Here is a 19,069-nt window from a genome sequence, read left to right as displayed (position 1 = left end):
TTTCGAAGATGAGAGCAGAGTGGAAATTGGAAGCAAAATCAATGTATTTTTCCACATTCAGACCAGAGCCCGTGCTGCTCCCTGGTCCAAACTAGACCTTTCTTTTGTATCCCTCCATTCCCACTCCGTTCATATGGCTGTCTAGATAAGTCTTAAACGTTCCCAGTGTGTCCGCCTCCACCACCTTGCCTGGCAGGGCATTCCAGGCCCCCAGCACCCTCTGTGTAAAATATGTCCTTCTGATATCCGTGTTAAACCTCCCCCCCTTCACCTTGAACCTATGACCCCTCGTGAACGTCACCACCGACCCGGGGAAAAGCTTCCCACCGTTCACCCTATCTATGCCTTTCATAATTTTATACACCTCTATTAAGTCTCCCCTCATCCTCCGTCTTTCCAGGGAGAACAACCCCAGTTTACCCAATCTCTCCTCATAACTAAGCCCCTCCATACCAGGCAACATCCTGGTAAACCTCCTCTGTACTCTCTCCAAAGCCTCCACGTCCTTCTGGTAGTGTGGCGACCAGAACTGGACGCAGTATTCCAAATGCGGCCGAACCAACGTTCTATACATCTGCAACATCAGACCCCAACTTTTATACTCTATGCCCCGTCCTATAAAGGCAAGCATGCCATATGCCTTCTTCACCACCTTCTCCACCTGTGACGTCACCTTCAAGGATCTGTGGACTTGCACACCCAGGTCCCTCTGCATATCTACACCCTTTATGGTTCTGCCATTTATCGTATAGCTCCTCCCTACATTATTTCTACCAAAATGCATCACTTCGCATTTATCAGGATTGAACTCCATCTGCCATTTCTTTGCCCAAATTTCCAGCCTATCTATATCCTTCTGTAGCTTCTGACAATGCTCCTCACTATCTGCAAGTCCTGCCAATTTTGTGTCGGCCGCAAACTTACTGATCACCCCAGTTACACCTTCTGTGCTGCTGCTGCAATATGAAACAATCTATAAGACCCGATTGGCAAGACATGCAAAGCAGCTGATTTGAAATGCCCAAGCCACTGCATACATGGTACTGTCCTAATAAGAATGCCATCTTTTAATGATGATGCCACACGCTGTACCAGCCTAGGAGCTATTGGCATCATGCATCTTCACTGTGGAAGGTACCCACCTGCTAATGTGATCCTCCCAGTCATCAGGTGGCAGAGGGGCATCGGTGTCTGTCCTTGCGAAGATGACATGGCGCTCACACTCATTCATCACACTCCGAGCCTTCTGGTTATCATACAGGGGTGTTGGGGTTGGAACCACCGTCTCCACATCTACAGTCACGTCACAATCACTGCAAGACACAGAATTACATCATTATAGGGATATAAAAACTAGAACCAGGAGGAGGCCATTCGGCCCTTCGAGCCTGCTCCACCATTCATTTTGATCATAGCTGATCATCAAATTCAATATCCTGATCCCCTCCTCCACCCATATTCCTTGATCCCTTTCACCCCAAGAGCTATATCTAATTTCTTCTTGAAATCAGACAATGTTTTGACCTCAACTACATTCTGTGGGAGTGAGTTTCACACATTCACCACTCTCTAGAAACATAGAAACATAGAAAACTACAGCACAAAACAGGCCCTTCGGCCCCACAAGTTGTGCCGAACATATCCCTACCTTCTAGGCCTACCTCTAACCCTCCATCCTATTAAGTCCCATGTACGCATCCAGGAGTCTCTTAAAAGACCCTATTGAGTTTGCCTCCACCACCACTGACGGCAGCCGATTCCACTCGCCCATCACCGTGTGTGTGAAAAACTTCCCCCTAACATTTCCCCTGTACCTACCCCCCAGCACCTTAAACCTGTGTCCTCTCGTAGCAGACATTTCCACCCTGGGAAAAAGCCTCTGAGAGTCCACCCGATCTATGCCTCTCAACATCTTATATACCTCTATTAGGTCTCCTCTCATCCTACGTCTCTCCAAGGAGAAAAGACCGAGCTCCCTCAGCCTATCCTCATAAGGCATGCCACTCAATCCAGGCAACATCCTTGTAAATCTCCTCTGCACCCTTTCAATCTTTTCCACATCCTTCCTGTAATGAGGCAACCAGAACTGAGCACAGTACTCCAAGTGGGGTCTGACGAGGGTCTTATATAGCTGCATCGTTATCCCCGGACTCCTAAACTCAATCCCTCGATTGATAAAGGCCAGCACACCATACGCCTTCTTAACCACCTCCTCCACATGCGGGGCCGATTTTAGAGTCCTGTGGACCCGGACCCCTAGGTCCTTCTGATCCTCTACAGTACTAAGAGTCTTTCCCATTATATTGTACTCCTTCATCCCATTTGACCTGCCAAAATGGACCACTACGCATTTATCTGGGTTGAAGTCCATCTGCCACTTCTCCGCTCAGTCTTGCATCCTATCTATGTCCCTCTGTAACTTCTGACATCCCTCCAGACTATCCACAACCCCATCAACCTTCGTGTCGTCGGCAAACTTACCAATCCATCCCTCCACTTCCTCATCCAGGTCATTTATGAAAATGACAAACAGCAAGGGTCCCAGAACAGATCCCTGGGGCACACCACTAGTGACCGACCTCCATTTAGAAAAAGACCCATCTATACACACTCTCTGCCTCCTTTGGGCAAGCCAGTTCTGGATCCACAGGTCAGCAGCCCCTTGGATCCCATGCCCTCTCACTTTTTCTAGAAGCCTTGCATGGGGGACCTTATCGAACGCCTTGCTAAAATCCATATAAACCACATCTAACGCTTTCCCTTCGTCGATGTGTTTAGTCACATTTTCGAAGAACTCCACCAGGCTCATAAGGCACGATCTGCCTTTGACAAAGCCATGCTGAGTATTCTTGAGCATACTAAACCTCTCTAAATGCTCATAAATTTTGTCCCTCAGGATCTTCTCCATCAGCTTACCAACCACTGAGGTTAGACTCACCAGTCGGTAATTTCCTGGGCTATCCCTATTCCCCTTCTTGAAAATAGGAACCACATCTGCAATCCTCCAATCCTCCAGCACCTCTCCCGTCTCCATCGACGACGCAAAGATCATCGCCAGAGGCTCTGCAATCTCTTCCCTCGCCTCCCACAGTAACCTGGGGTACATCCCAACCGGACCCGGCGACTTATCTATCTTGATGCCGTTCAAAGATTCCAGCATAACCTCTTTGCTAAAGTCCACATACTCAATCTTTTCAGTCCAACGCAAGCCCACAGTACACCCACCCATGTCCTTCTCCTCTGTGAAAACCGAGGCAAAATACTCATTAAGCACCTCTGCCATTTCTACTGGTTCCGTACTGATTTTCCCGCCTTCACCTTTTATAGGCCCTATTCCTTCACGTCTCATCCTTTTACTCTTCACATATTTATAGAACGCCTTAGGATTTTCCTTAATTCTACTTGCCAAGGCCTTCTCGTGACTTCTCTGGGTGAAGAAATTTCTCCTCAGCTCAGTCTTAGAAGGTTTACCCCTTATCCTCAAACTGTGACCCCTAGTTCTGGACTCCCCCACATTTATCGACATTACACTGCACCTGCCTTGCTGATGCCCACACACTCGGCCTGTACAAATCACACTGAAGCATCTCTGCATCCTCCTCACAGCTCACCCTCCCACCCAACTTTGTATCATCTGCAAATTTGGAGATAATACATTCAGTTCCCTCTTCCAAATCATTAATATATAATGTAAACAGTTGGGATCCGAGCACAGATCCCTGCGGAACCCCACTAGTCACTGACTGCCAATCATAAAAAGACCCATTTATGCCAACTCTTTGCTTCCTATCTGCTAACCACCTTTCTATCCATCTCAAGATATTACCTGCATTACCATGTATTCTAACTTTACAGAGCAGTCTGTTATGTGAGACCTGTTGAAAGCCTTCTAAAAGTCTAATAGAGCAAGGACGGCAATCCAAAGCAAGGTGGAAAATTCTGCAGCTGCCATGGATCAACATTTGACTGTTATTGTGTTTGGTTCATTCCTTATTGTTAAACTGTATTGTCAAGTTTGTTTTGAGAAAAGCCTCCTGGCGTGTTAACACAGTCACACCTGGAATCAACACCTTATCCTCACACTAATGCCAAAATAGATAAATTGTTGGGGTCTAGGTGAGCTTCATAACAAACTTTGGGGTTTCTGATCCATACCTTAACACATTCCCTGTGTCTTTGACATTCTCAGCACCCTCTGGATAAAGAATTCCCAATTAGATAAACATGGAAACATGACCATGGTTGAAACATCCAATAGCCTGATCCCACCATCCCCCCCATATCCTTTGTTCCTCTTCTCCCCAAGAACTCGAACTCTTTCTTGAAAACATACAATGTTTTGGCCTCAACTATTTTCTGTGGTAGAGAATTCCATAGGCTTACCATGCTCTGGTTTCTCCTCATCTCAGTTGATACCAAGGTCTCATTGCACATTCCCCTCTCTCAATTTATAGTCATTCAGATAATAACCTGCCTTCCTGTTTTTACTACCAAAGTGGATAAACTCGGATGTATCCACACATCTGCCATGCATTTGGCCATTCACTCAGCTTGTCCAAATCACACTGAATGAAGTAATGAAATGGAGAAGTAAAGTGAAGGTAGAAGGTCAGCTCTGATGTTAATGAGTTGTAGAACAGGCTCAAAAAGCCATGTGGATTCTGAACGTACATGTTTTGTAGGTTCTTATTCCATAAGACCATAAGACATAGGAGCGGAAGTAAGGCCATTCGGCCCATCGAGTCCACTCCACCATTCAATCATGGTTGATATCAACTCCATTTACCCGCTCTCTCCCCATAGCCCTTAATTCCTCGAGAAATCAAGAATTTATCAATTTCTGTCTTGAAGACGCTCAACGTCTCGGCCTCCACAGCCCTCTGTGGCAATGAATTCCACAGACCCACCACTCTCTGGCTGAAGAAATTTCTCCTCATCTCTGTTCTAAAGTGACTCCCTTTTATTCTAAGGCTGTGCCCCCGCATCCTAGTCTCCCCTGCTAATGGAAACAACTTCCCTACGTCCATCCTATCTAAGCCGTTCATTATCTTGTAAGTTTCTATCAGATCTCCCCTCAACCTCCTAAACTCCAATGAATATAATCCCACGATCCTCAGATGTTCATCGTATGTCAGGCCTACCATTCCTGGGATCATCCGTGTGAATCTCCGCTGGACCCGCTCCAGTGCCAGTATGTCCTTCCTGAGGTGTGGGGCCCAAAATTGCTCACAGTACTCCAAATGGGGCCTAACCAGTGCTTTATAAAGCCTCAGAAGTACATCCCTGCTTTTGTATTCCAAGCCTCTTGAGATAAATGACAACATTACATTTGCTTTCTTAATTACGGACTCAACCTGCAAGTTTACCTTTAGAGAATCCTGGACTAGGACTCCCAAGTCCCTTTGCATTGCCATCTTCTTTCAATCTGCATAAGATAATGCAGCAAATCAAATCCGTTGGAAATGGAGAAGCTTCATGTGGTGCACTGCTGCTCACAGCTGAAGAGACCAACCCGAGAGACAGATTCTGCTCCAAATGCCACCGATGTGGTTTATAAGGTGTCTTTGTGGGTTGTTGTTATTGAGTTAGCGCTTACTGACAAGCTGCTGGAACTATTGATTACATATGAACACACAGCAAGGATTGTCTGTCCCATGTCTGTAGTTTCCCTTATCACATGCATCTTAAATTTTGTGTTTAATGCCATTCCCAAAATCACCACTTCAGTTTGGGGTCTATATATGACACCCACTAATGCTTTTTGCCCCTTGGTATTTCTCAACTCTACCCATACAGACTCCACGTTGTCAGAGCGAATATCCTTTCGCAATATTGTGTTAATTTCCTCTTTAACCAGCAGTGCCACTCCACCACCTTCCTTTATGCCTGTCCTGCCTAAATACTGAATACCCTGGGACATTCAACTCCCACCCCTGGTCACCCTGCAGCCATGGCTCTGTAATCCCAATTATATCATACACGTTCACATCTATCTGCGCAATGAGTTCATCCATTTTATTGCAAATGCTCTTGCATTAAGGCACAGAGCCTTTAAACTTGTCTTTTTAACATTGTTTGTCTTGCTCCCAATATTTTTCTCTATAGCCCTGTTTGAATTTTGTCCTTGGTTTCTCTGCCTATCACTTTTCTTATTCCCTTTTCTATCTTTGTTTTTGTCCTTGGGAGTGTGCAGCGGAACCTGGGTCCTTGTGCACCAGTCGCTGAAGGTAAGCATGCAGGTGCAGCAGGCGGTAAAGGTAGCAAATGGTATGTTGGCCTTCATTGTGAGAAGTTTCTAGTACAGGAGCAGGGATGTGTTGTTGCAATTATACAGGGCCTTGGCGAGGCGACACCAAGGATATTGTCTGCAGTTTTGGTCTCCTTTTCTGAGGAAGGATGTTCTTGCTCTCGAGGGAGTGCAGCGAAGGTTTAACAAGCTGATTCCAGAGATTGCAGGACTGATGAGGATGTATGAGGAGAGATTGACTAGGTTAGGATTGCTTTCACTGGAGTTCAGACGAATGAGGGGGATCTCATAAAATTCTAACAGAACTAGACAGGGTAGATGCAGGGAGGATGTTCCCAATGGTGGGGGTTCAGGACCAGGGGTCACAGTCTGAGGATTCGGGGTAAACTATTTAGAACGGAGATGAGGAGAGATTTCTTCACCCAAAGAGTGGTGAGCCTGTGGAATTCATTACCACAGGAAGTAGCTGATGCCAAAACATTGAATGTATTCAAGAGGTGGCTGAATATAGCACTTGGGGCGAATGGGATCAAATATTATGGGGAGAAAGCAGGGTTAGGCTATTGAGTTGGACGATCAGCCATGATTGTGATGAATGGCAGAGCAGGCTCAAAGGGCCGAATGGCCTCCTCCTGCTCCTATCTTCTATGTTTGTTCTTCCTTACTGTAAGCTTGAAGAAAACTGTAGTCATGTGGTGTCAGATCTCTGCCTCATCACACTGAAGAATCTACTCGGCCATTCAGCCCCACGGGCCTGCTCCACCATTTAAGATCATGGCTGATCTGTTAGTAACTTCATATCCGCACCCTGCCCATCTCCAATAACCTATCACCCACTTGCTTACCAAGAATTCATTCACCTCTTCCTTAAAAATACTCAAAGGCTTGCACAATTTTTTCAGGAAGAGTGTTCCAAAGACTCACAATCTTAATGTAATCTCCATTTTAAATACACAACCACTTGTTTTTAAACAGTGACCACCTTTCATTCTTCCTCCCCCGCCCCCGACCAAAGGCTTTGGATTCTCAAACAAGAAGAAACATCCTCTCCACATCCACCCTGTCAAGACCCCCTCAGGATCTTACATGGTTCCATCAAGTCGGCTTTTATTTTTCATCGCTATCCAGTGACACAAGCCTAGTCTGTCCACCTTTCCTCATTAAGACAACCCATCTTTTCAGGTATTAGTTTGGTAAACCTTCTCTGAATTGCTTCCACTGATTGTCATGGTGGAGCACACTGGCCCACAGGTGATGGCGCCATTTACCCCTGTTGTCTGCGAGCATCTCCCAGAGGGAAAATCGATATTTACGGCTTTCATATCTTGCTTGAAATATTCCTTCAAGAGGAGCTTTGAGTGTCTTACTGGTCATCTAGCTCGAGCCAGAGAGAAATTCTTTATGTATACAATCGTCTTCCATCTAGTGAACTTCCCAAAGCCAGCAAAGTCACCCCCACTTAGTGAGTGCCAACATACTTCAGAGCTTGCCCTTTGGAAAGACTGCCGTATACGTGATTTTGTCCCCCGTGAGATACCAAGTAGGTGCCACAGTTGTTGAGCTTCATTTCATTTAAGTCCTCCAAGCTTCACAATCAAACAACAAGGTGCTGAGAAAATGGCCTCATAAATCTATCTTGGGTCTAAGAGGCAGGTTGATGTAATTCCATACAAGTTGAGAGAGTTGTGGGTGGCACGGTAGCACAGTGGTTAGCACTGCTGCTTCACAGCTCCAGGGACCTGGGTTCAATTCCCGGCTTGGGTCACTGTCTGTGTGGAGTTTGCACATTCTCCTCGTGTCTGCGTGGGTTTCCTCCGGGTGCTCCGGTTTCCTCCCACAGTCCAAAAGATGTGCGGGTTAGGTTGATTGGTCATGCTAAAAAAAAAATTGCCCCTTAGAGTCCTGAGATGCGTAGGTTTGAGGGATTAGTGTAAATATGTAGGGATATGTGGATAGGGTATGGGTGGGATTGTGGTCGGTGCAGACTCAATGGACCGAATGGCCTCCTTCTGCACTGTAGGGTTTCTATGATTCTATGATTTCTATGAGTTGGGCAAAGGTGGAAAGCGGTAGCTGCTTACCCTGTGCAGGGGTATCAAGTCCTACATCGAGAGACAGACTTTCTGCCACTATGGGCTCACGGTCACAGTCTATGCTAGCCACTTCCAGCAGGATGCTCTTTAGTGTGATGAGGCAGAGATTGAGACCACATGACTACACTTTTCTTGATGCTTAACAGTAAGGGAGATCAAGTTACAGACGTAGAAGAGACAATCCTTGACTTTATGTGGTTGAGTTTCCATGAACGATTAGCAAAACATCAGCATAGAGGATCATGATGTGCTGCATTTTTCACCTACGCTTTCAGTCTATCTAGATTGTTGAGCTTACCATCTGATCTAGTTTGCAGGTCAGATGCATGGAGAAGATGATAAAGAACATAAGAACATAAGAAATAGGAGCAGGAGTAGGCCATCTAGCCCCTCGAGCCTGCCCCGCCATTCAATAAGATCATGGCTGATCTGACGTGGATCAGTACCACTTACCCGCCTGATCCCCATAACCCTTAATTCCCTTACCGCTCAGGAATCCATCCATCCGCGCTTTAAACAGATTCAGCGAGGTAGCCTCCACCACCTCAGTGGGCAGAGAATTCCAGAGATTCACCACCCTCTGGGAGAAGAAGTTCCTCCTCAACTCTGTCTTAAACCGACCCCCCTTTATTTTGAGGCTGTGTCCTCTAGTTTTAACTTCCTTACTAAGTGGAAAGAATCTCTCCACCTCTACCCTATCCAGCCCCCGCATTATCTTATAAGTCTCCATAAGATCCCCCCTCATCCTTCTAAACTCCAACGAGTACAAACCCAATCTCCTCAGCCTCTCCTCATAATCCAAACCCCTCATCTCCGGTATCAACCTGGTGAACCTTCTCTGCACTCCCTCCAATGCCAATATATCCTTCCTCATATAAGGGGACCAATACTGCACACAGTATTCCAGCTGCGGCCTCACCAATGCCCTGTACAGGTGCATCAAGACATCCCTGCTTTTATATTCTATCCCCCTCGCAATATAGGCCAACATCCCATTTGCCTTCTTGATCACCTGTTGTACCTGCAGACTGGGCTTTTGCGTCTCATGCACAAGGACCCCCAGGTCCCTTTGCACGGTAGCATGTTTTAATTTGTTTCCATTGAGATAGTAATCCCATTTGTTATTATTTCCTCCAAAGTGTATAACCTCGCATTTATCAACGTTATACTCCATTTGCCATATCCTCGCCCACTCACTCAGCCTGTCCAAATCTCTCTGCAGATCTTCTCCGTCCTCCACACGATTCACTTTTCCACTTATCTTTGTGTCGTCTGCAAACTTCGTTACCCTACACTCCGTCCCCTCCTCCAGATCATCTATATAAATGGTAAACAGTTGCGGCCCGAGTACCGATCCCTGCGGCACGCCACTAGTTACCTTCCTCCAAACGGAAAAACACCCATTTATTCCGACTCTTTGCTTCCTGTCGGATAGCCAGTCCCCAATCCATTTTAACACACTACCCCCAACTCCGTGTGCCCTAATCTTCTTCAGCAGCCTTTTATGGGGCACCTTATCAAACGCCTTTTGGAAATCCAAAAACACCGCATCCACCGGTTCTCCTCCATCAACCGCCCTCGTCACATCTTCATAAAAATCCAACATGTTCGTCAAGCACGACTTTCCCCTCATGAATCCATGCTGCGTCTGATTGATCGAACCATTTCTATCCAGATGCCCTGCTATCTCCTCTTTAAGAGACATAGATAGAATGCAAGACTGGGCGGAGAAGTGGCAGATGGACTTCAACCCGGATAAGTGTGTGGTGATCCATTTTGGCAGATCCAATGGGATGAAGCAGCAATATAATATGAAGGGTACCATTCTTAGCAGTGTAGAGGATCAGAAGGACCTTGGGGTCCGGGTCCATAGGACTCTTAAATCGGCCTCGCAGGTGGAGGATGCGGTCAAGAAGGCGTACGGCGTACTGGCCTTCATTAATCGAGGGATTGAGTTTAGGAGTCGGGAGATAATGCTGCAGCTTTATAGGACCCTGGTTAGACCCCACTTGGAGTACTGCGCGCAGTTCTGGTCACCTCATTACAGGAAAGATGTTGAAGCCATTGAAAGGGTGCAGAGGAGATTTACAAGGATGTTGCCTGGATTGGGGGGCATGCCTTATGAGGATAGGTTGAGGGAGCTTGGTCTCTTCTCCCTGGAGAGACGAAGGATGAGAGGTGACTTGATAGAGGTTTACAAGATGTTGAGAGGTCTGGATAGGGTAGACTCTCAGAGGCTATTTCCAAGGGCTGAAATGGTTGCTACGAGAGGACACAGGTTTAAGGTGCTGGGGGGTAGGTACAGAGGAGATGTCAGGGGTAAGTTTTTCACTCAGAGGGTGGTGGGTGAGTGGAATCGGCTGACGTCGGTGGTGGCGGAGGCAAACTCGTTGGGGTCTTTTAAGAGACTTCTGGATGAGTACATGGGATTTAATGGGATTGAGGGCTATAGATAGGCCTAGAGGTGGGGATGTGATCGGCGCAACCTGTGGGCCGAAGGGCCTGTTTGTGCTGTGGCTTTCTATGTTCTATGTTAATAATGGATTCCAGCATTTTCCCTACTACAGACGTTAAGCTGACCGGCCTATAGTTACCCGCCTTTTGTCTCCTTCCTTTTTTAAACAGCGGCGTAACATTAGCCGTTTTCCAATCAACCGGCACTCCCCAGAATGCAACGAGTTTTGATAAATAATCACTAACGCATCCACTATTACCTCTGACATTTCTTTCAATACCCTGGGATGCATTCCATCCGGACCCGGGGACTTGTCCACCTTCAGTCCCATTAGTCTACCCAGCACTGCCTCTCTGGTAACATTAATTGTATTAAGTATTTCTCCTGCTGCCAACCCTCTATCGTTAATATTTGGCAAACTATTTGTGTCCTCCACCGTGAAGACCGACACAAAAAACTTATTTAAAGACTCAGCCATATCCTCATTTCCCACTATTAACTCCCCCCTCTCGTCCTCCAAGGGTCCAACATTCACTCTAGCCACTCTATTCCTTTTTATATATTTATAAAAACTTTTACTATCATTTTTTATATTAATTGCTAGCCTAGCTTCATAGTCTATCCTTCCTTTCTTTATCGCTTTCTTAGTCTCTCTTTGTTGTTTCTTAAATTTTTCCCAATCACTTGTTTCTCCACTATTTTTGGCCACTCTGTACGCAGCTGTTTTTATTTTAATACTCTCCTTTATTTCCTTCGTTATCCACGGCTGGTTCTCCCTTTTCTTACAATCCTTGTTTTTTGCTGGAATATATTTTTGCTGAGAACTGAAAAGGATCTCCTTAAAAATCCTCCACTGTTCCTCAGCTATCCTACCTGCCAGCCTGCTCTCCCAGTCTACCTTAGCCAATTCATCCCTCATCCTATCATATTTCCCTCTGTTCAAACAGAGGACACTGGTTTGAGACCAAACTTTCTCCTCTTCCATCTGAATCAGAAATTCGACCATATTGTGGTCACTAGACCCAAGAGGGTCCTTCACAATAAGATCCTTAATTCTACCTACCTCGTTACACAATACCAGATCCAAAATAGCTCGTTACCTTGATGATACCTTGCTATTTGTAATAATCTTATATTTGTAACTGTAGATTCTGGTCTCCCCAAAGCAGAATTCTGCATTTCAAGGTTTTGATTCAATGACAGTGAAGGGAAAGTGAAGGTAGTCAAGTCAGGATGGTGAGAGACTTGGACAGCAACTTGCAGTGGTCATGCTCCCGTGTGTCTGCTGCCCTTGTCCTTATGGTGGCGATCACAGTTTTGGAAGGCATTTTTGAAGGTGTTTGGAAATAGTTATATTTGCATTTTGCGGGTATTAAAAGCAAGATGTGGTTTTAAGGTTTAAATTAGGTGTTGGTTTCACTTTAAAAGATGCGGCATTTTAATAGGGTTTTTCAACTCGTAAAATCGGAAAAAACAAGGCTGCTGCCTATCAACGAGAGGCCCAGAAACAGAAAATGTTGTTTTAGTTCAGTTGGAAACAACGTTCCACAGAAGGTGCCAAAATAGGCAGAACATGAAAAGGGACACAAAGCAAATTCAAAAATATAGCAAAGTCGCTTAACCAGGGAAGGACAGGATAAATTGCCAAGATAACCGCTAAAGCAAGGAAGAAAAACAGGGATCATCAACAAACCCTGTTTCACAAGGTCAAGAATGAGGAGCAGAGAAAGGCTTCAAGTCAGAATTACCTGGACCAGATGGAGTACACGCCAAGGTTCTAAAAGAGATAGCTGAGGAAATTGTGGAGACATTGGTGGTGATCTTTCAGGAATCACTGGAGGCAGGGAGGGTACCAGAGGACTGGAAAGTAGCGAATGTAACACCGCTATTTAAGAAGGGAGGGAGGCAGCAGACGGGAAATTATGGGCCGGTTAGCCTGACTTTGGTCATTGGCAAGATTTTAGAGTCCATTATTAAAGACGAGATCACAGAGTACTTGGAAGTGAATGATAAAATAGGACTGAGTCAGCACGGCTTCGTCAAGGGGAGGTCATGTCTGACAAATCTGTTAGAGTTCTTTGAGGAGGTAACAAGGAAGTTAGATAAAGGAGAACTAGTGGACGTGATTTATTTAGATTTCCAGAAGGATTTTGACCAAGCTGTCGCATAAGAGACTGTTAAATAAGTTAAGTGCCCATGGTGTTAAGGGTAAGATCCTGGCATGGATCGAGGATTGGCTAGCTGGCAGAAGGCAGAGAGTGGGGATAAAGGGGTCTTTTTCAGGATGGCAGCCGGTGACTAGTGGTGTGCCTCAGGGGTCAGTGCTGGGACCACAATGTTTTATAATATACATTAACGATTTGGAGGAAGGAACTGAAGGCACTGTTGCTAAGTTTGCAGATGAGACAAAGATATGTAGAGGGACAGGTAGTATTGAGGAAGCAGGGGGGGCCGCAGAAGGACAGGTTAGGAGAGTGGGCAAAGAAGTGGCAGGTGGAATACAATGTGGAATAGTGTGAGGTTCTGATCTTTGGAAAGAGGAATGGAGGCATAGACTATTTTCTAAATGGGAAAATGATTAGGAAATCAGAAACACAAAGGGACTTGGGAGTCATTGTTCAAGATTCTCTTACAGTTAACATGCAAGTTCAGTTGGCAGTTAGGGAGGCAAATGCAATGTTAGCCTTCATGTCAAGAGGGCTAGAATACCAGAGCAGGGATGTACTTTTGAGGCTGTATAAGGTTCTGGTCAGACCCCATTTGGAGTACCGTGAGCAGTTTTGGGTCTGAGGAAGGAATTGCTGGCCTTGGAAAGGGTCCAGAGGAGGTTCCCTGGAATGAAGAGCTTGTTGTATGAGGAACAGTTGAGGAGTCTGTTGGAGTTTAGAAGGATGAGGGGGAAATCTTATTGAAACTTACAGGATACTGCGAAGCCTGGATAGAGTGGATGTGGAGAGGATGTTTCCACTAGTAGGAAAAACCAGAATCAGAGGGCACAACCTCAGGCTAAAGGGATGATCCTTTAAAACAGAGATGAAGAGGAATTTCTTCAGCCAGAGAGTGATGAATCTGTGGAACTCTTTGCGCAGAAGGCTGTGGAGGCCAGGTCATTGAGTGTCTTTAAGACAGAGACAGATAGGTTCTTGATTAGCACGGGGATCAGGGGTTATGGGGAAAAGGCAGGAGAATGGGGATGAGAAAAATATCAGCCATGATTGAATCGCGGAGCAGACTCGATGGGCCAAGTGGCCTAATTCTGCTCCTATGTCTTATGAAATCTGCAGGAAGCAGACATCTGGCCTGTGAGAAGCCAGAGACCTAAGGAGACAGCCGAAGACTTGTCACTCTTCCCCCCAGCCCTGTGAAGCAGTGATATTCTGTTGGTGCTGCTGAACACCCCTGAGAATGTGTGGAAGATGAAGCTTGAATGCACACGGCAATCCAGGGAGAGAACCATTAGAGACGTTGGAAGGAGAGATCAAAGCCCTGGAGATGGGCTATTACGGAAGAAGTCTGAGAGAAATCATTGTTTGGGAGAAGATTCCAAAGCAAGTACTTTGAGCATTGAGATTGGAAACCCTCATCTGAAAGATAAAGTTCCAGTAAGACCAGTTGTAGAAATGGGTCTGAACACTGCAACCTGTTCTTCAGTGTCTCGATATCTTTGTTATAACGTGGAAATGAGTTCTGCGCATAACACTCACCAAGATTTTAAATAACTTTCCAATTCTAAAAACCAAGTCTTTTAATCTTAATGAGCTAATCAATTAACTCAGACTCCCATCCACCTACTCCACCTACACTTCCCGCTGCCTCTGGAAAGCGGCCAGCATAAACAAGTACTCTCTTCCACCTTCTTCTGTCGGGAAAACGATACAAAAGTCTGAGATCCCTTACCAACTGACTAAAAAACATCTTCTTCCCTGCTGCTATCAAACTTTTGAATGGACCTACATGGTGGCAGTGGTTAGCACTGCTGTCTCACAGCACCAGGGTCCCGGGTTCGATTCCCAGCTTGGGTCAGTCTGTGTGGAGTCTGCACGTACTCCCCGTATCTGCGTGGGTTTGCTCTGAATGCACCCATTTCCTCCCACAGTCCAAAAGACGTGCTAGTCAGGTGCATTGGCCATGCTAAATTCTCCCTCAGTGTACCCGAACAGGCGATGGAGTGTGGCGACTAGGGGATTTTCACAGTAACTTCATTGCAGTGTGACACTAATAAATAAAATTAAAGCTTTTAAAGTTGATTTTTGTCATAAGTAGGCTTACATTAACACCTCAATGAAGTTACTGTGATAATCCCCTAGACATAGAAACACAGAAGATAGGAGCAGGAGGAGGCCATTTGGCCCTTCGAACCTGCTCCGCCATTCATTACAATCATGGCTGATCGTCCAACTCAATAGCCTAATCCTGCTTTCTCCCCATAACCTTTGATCCCATTCGCCCCAAGTGCGATATCCAGCCGCCTCTTGAATACATTCAATGTTTTGGCATCAACTACTTCCTGTGGTAATGAATTCCACAGGCTCACCACTCTTTGGATGAAGAAATGTCTCCTCACCTCCGTCCTAAAAGGTCTACTCTGAATCCTCAGACTGTGACCCCTGGTTCTGGACTCCCTCCACCATCAGGAATATCATCCCTACATCTACCCTATTCAGTCCTGTTAGAATTTTATAAGTCTCTATGAGATCCCCCCTCATTCATCTGAACTCCAATGAAAACAATCCTAACTTAGTTAATCTGTCCTCATACATCATAAAGTCATAGAGGTTTACAGCATGGAAACAGGCCCTTCAGTCCAACTTGTCCATGCCGCCCTTTTTATGAAACTCTGAAGCTCGTCCCAATTGCCCGCATTTGGCCCATATTCCTCTATACCCATCTTACCCATGTAACTGTCTAAATGCTTTTTAAAAGACAAAATTGTACCCGCTTCTACTACTACCTCTGGCAGCTTGTTCCAGACACTCATCACCCTCCGTGTGAAAAAATTGCCCCTCTGGACACTTTTGTATCTCTCCCCTCTCACCTTAAACCTATGCCCTCTAGTTTTAGACTCCCCCTACTTTTGGGAAAAGCTATTGACTTTCTAGCTGATCTGTGCCCCTCCCCTCTCACACCTGTCGCCGAGCCCTTCCTATTATGAGAGACAGCCACTGGAGTACTCTCTGGTACGTTACCCTTCTGACCTTTACTCCTCCTAACTGTGACCCACGTGTCTTCCTCCCGATGCCCTCCATAATAAGGACATCCTTCCTCAGATAAGGACACCAAAACTGCACACAATACTCCAGGTGTGACCTCACCAACGCCCTGTACAATTGCAGCAAAACATCCCTATCCCTAAACTCAAATCCTCCCACTATGAAGGCCAACATACCATTTGCCTTCTTTACTGCCTGCTGTATCTGCGCGCTTACTTTCAGCGACTGATGCATGAGGACTCCAAGGTCTCGTTGAGCATTCAAGAAAGAAAATCTGTCTTCCCATTATTGCTACCAAAGTGGATAAACTCACATTTATCCACATGATACTGCATGTGCCAAGCCAGAATGGCCGAGCTATGGCTGAAACTTTAAATAAGTTTTTTGTGTCGGTCTTCACAGTGGAAGACACAAATAGTTTACCGAATATTAACGATAGAGGGTTGGTAGGAGGAGAGATACTCAATACAATTAACGTTACCAGGGAGGCAGTGCTTGGTAGACTAACGGGACTGAAGGTGGACAAGTCCCCAGGCCCGGATGGAATGCATAAAAGTTGGAGTGTTATGGTAAGGTTATATAAGGCATTGGTGAGGCCGAATTTGGAGTATTGTGTACAGTTTTGGTCACCTAGTTACAGGAAGGATGTAAATATGGTTGAAAGAGTGCAGAGAAGGTTCACAAGGATGTTGCCGGGACTTGAGAAGCTGAGTTACAGAGAGAGATTGAATAGGTTGGGACTTTATTCCCTGGAGCGTAGAAGATTGAGGGGAGATTTGATAGAGGTGTATAAGATTTTGATGGGTATAGACAGAGTGAATGCAAGCAGGCTTTTTCCGCTGAGGCTAGGGGAGAAAAAAAACAGAGGGCATGGGTTAAGGGTGAAAGGAGAAAAGTTTAAAGGGAATATTAGGGGGGGCTTCTTCACGCAGAGAGTGGTGGGAGTGTGGAATGAGCTGCCGGATAAAGTGGTAAATGCGGGGTCACTTTTAACATTTAAGAAAAACTTGGACGGGTTCATGGATGAGAGGGGTGTGGAGGGATATGGTCCAAGTGCAGGTCAGTGGGACTAGGCAAAAAATGGTTCGACACAGACATGAAGGGCCAAAAGGCCTGTTTCTGAGCTGTAATTTTCTATGGTTCTATTATTTTATAGACCTCGATAAGATCACCCCTCTGCCTTCTATGCTCCAGAGAAAAAAGTCCCAGTCTATCCAGCCTCTCTATAACTCAATCCATCAAGTCCCGGTAGCATCCCAGTAAATCTTTTCTGCACTCTTTCAAGTTTAATAATATCCTTTCTATAATAGGGTGACCAGAACAGGGTGACATCACGGAGTCTCCTCATACATCGCAGTCACCACACTCCATCGCCTGTTCAGGTACATTGAGGGAGAATACATCTAACCAGCACGTCTTTCGGACTGTGGGAGGAAACCGGAGCACCCGGAGGAAACCCACAGAGACACGAGGAGAATGTGCAAACTCCACACAGACAGTGACCGAGCCAGGAATCGGACCCAGGTCCCTGCTGCTGTGAGGCAGCAGTGCTAACCACTGTGCCGTCCCGAAATGATCTTTCTCTACACCCGAGCTGTGACACTACATTCTGCACTCTCTCCTTCTCTATGAACAGTATGCTTTGTCTGTAAGAAACAATACTTTTCACTCTATGTGACAATAATAAACCAACTCCCATTCCCACTCTGGGTGGTTTCTCCCCGCTCCCTCACCTGCTGCTGTCCTGCTGCCTCCTCGGGGTGACAAACAGCAGGCGGGCCGGCCTGGAGCTGCTGGCCTCGGGGTGGGCGCTCCAGGGTTTGGCGTAGCTGTGATCCAGGAAGACCAGGTCCAGCTCCCTCTCGTGGGCCGACAGCTGCAGCAGGAGAGAGGCGCCCATCCGCCGGGCCGAGCTCTGCAGATCCCGCTCGCTGCCTCGGCAGCACATTGACCCAAACTGCGGGGCCGTTGGGTCTTGAAACGAACAGAAGTCAACGCAACCGCCGGGGCCCCACTCCACCTCCGCCCAGGCCGCGGCCGCATAGCCCAGCGCTCCGGGACCTCCACAGACAGCGCCACCCGCGGCCACACAGCCCAGCGCCCCGGGACCTCCACAGACAGCGCCACCCGCGGCCACACAGCCCAGCGCCCCGGGACCTCCACAGACAGCGCCACCCGCGGCCACACAGCCCAGCGCCCCGGGACCTCCACAGACAGCGCCGCCCGTGGCCACACAGCCCAGCGCCCCGGGACCTCCACAGACAGCGCCGCCCGTGGCCACACAACCCAGCGCTCGGGACCTCCACAGACAGCGCCACCCGTGGCCAATCCAGCGCTCCGGGACCTCCACAGACAGCGCCACCGGCGGCCACACAGCCCAGCGCTCCGGGACCTCCACAGAGAGCGCCGCCCGTGGCCACACAACCCAGTGCTCGGGACCTCCACAGACAGCGCCACCCGTGGCCAATCCAGCGCTCCGGGACCTCCACAGACAGCGCCCCGGGACCTCCACAGACAGCGCCGCCCGTGGCCACACAACCCAGCGCTCGGGACATCCAGACAGCGCCACCCGTGGCCAATCCAGCGCTCCGGGACCTCCACAGACAGCGCCGCCCGTGGCCGCCCGCACAGCTGCTGCCACTCAGTCCCACAGAGATACATTACACCAAGTACAAGACACCCGGAGCACAAAGAATGCTATAGTTTTAAAGCTCCTCCCATGACCTCAGATCATTTTACAGACAGAGGTGTTTTTTCAACTGTAACTTAGGAAATGTGTTAAAATAGAAGCCATGGTGGCATGGTGGTTAGCACTGCTGTCTCACAGCGCCAGGGACCCAGGTTCAATTCTGGCCTTGAGTGATTGTGAAGGTTGCATGTTCCCCCTGTGTCTGTGTGGATTTCCACCCACAGTCCAAAGATGTGTAGGTTAGATGAATTGGCTATGGTAAAATATTCCCTTTGTGTCCCAAAAATGTGTGGGTTCGGGGAAATTAGTGGGGTAAATACGTCGGGTTATGGAAATCAGGCCCGAGTAAAATAAAAAGGTGAGTCGGTGCAGACC

At 47.1% G+C, this 19,069-nt stretch overlaps 1 protein-coding gene across 2 annotated transcripts in view; it reads right to left on the bottom strand.

The window, feature by feature from the left end:
- Positions 1 to 18,064, bottom strand: part of kansl3 (KAT8 regulatory NSL complex subunit 3) — a 147,389-nt gene extending 129,325 nt beyond the window's left edge. The window contains exons 1-2 of one of the 2 annotated variants that reach the window (XM_078239692.1): positions 17,739 to 18,064; positions 1,143 to 1,313 (exon numbers count right to left, since the gene is read on the bottom strand). In XM_078239692.1, the coding sequence (XP_078095818.1) occupies positions 1,143 to 1,313; positions 17,739 to 17,953 (386 nt within the window). In that variant the 5' untranslated portion in view covers positions 17,954 to 18,064. The remainder of the gene's footprint in view (positions 1 to 1,142; positions 1,314 to 17,738) is intronic. The other variant, XM_078239693.1, reaches the window with a different exon arrangement.
- Between the last annotated feature and the right edge of the window lie 1,005 nt (positions 18,065 to 19,069).

This window comes from Mustelus asterias, chromosome 22 (genome assembly GCF_964213995.1).
Source record: "Mustelus asterias chromosome 22, sMusAst1.hap1.1, whole genome shotgun sequence".
Classification (NCBI taxonomy): domain Eukaryota; kingdom Metazoa; phylum Chordata; class Chondrichthyes; order Carcharhiniformes; family Triakidae; genus Mustelus; species Mustelus asterias.
This window is presented reverse-complemented; position numbering and strand designations above follow the sequence as displayed.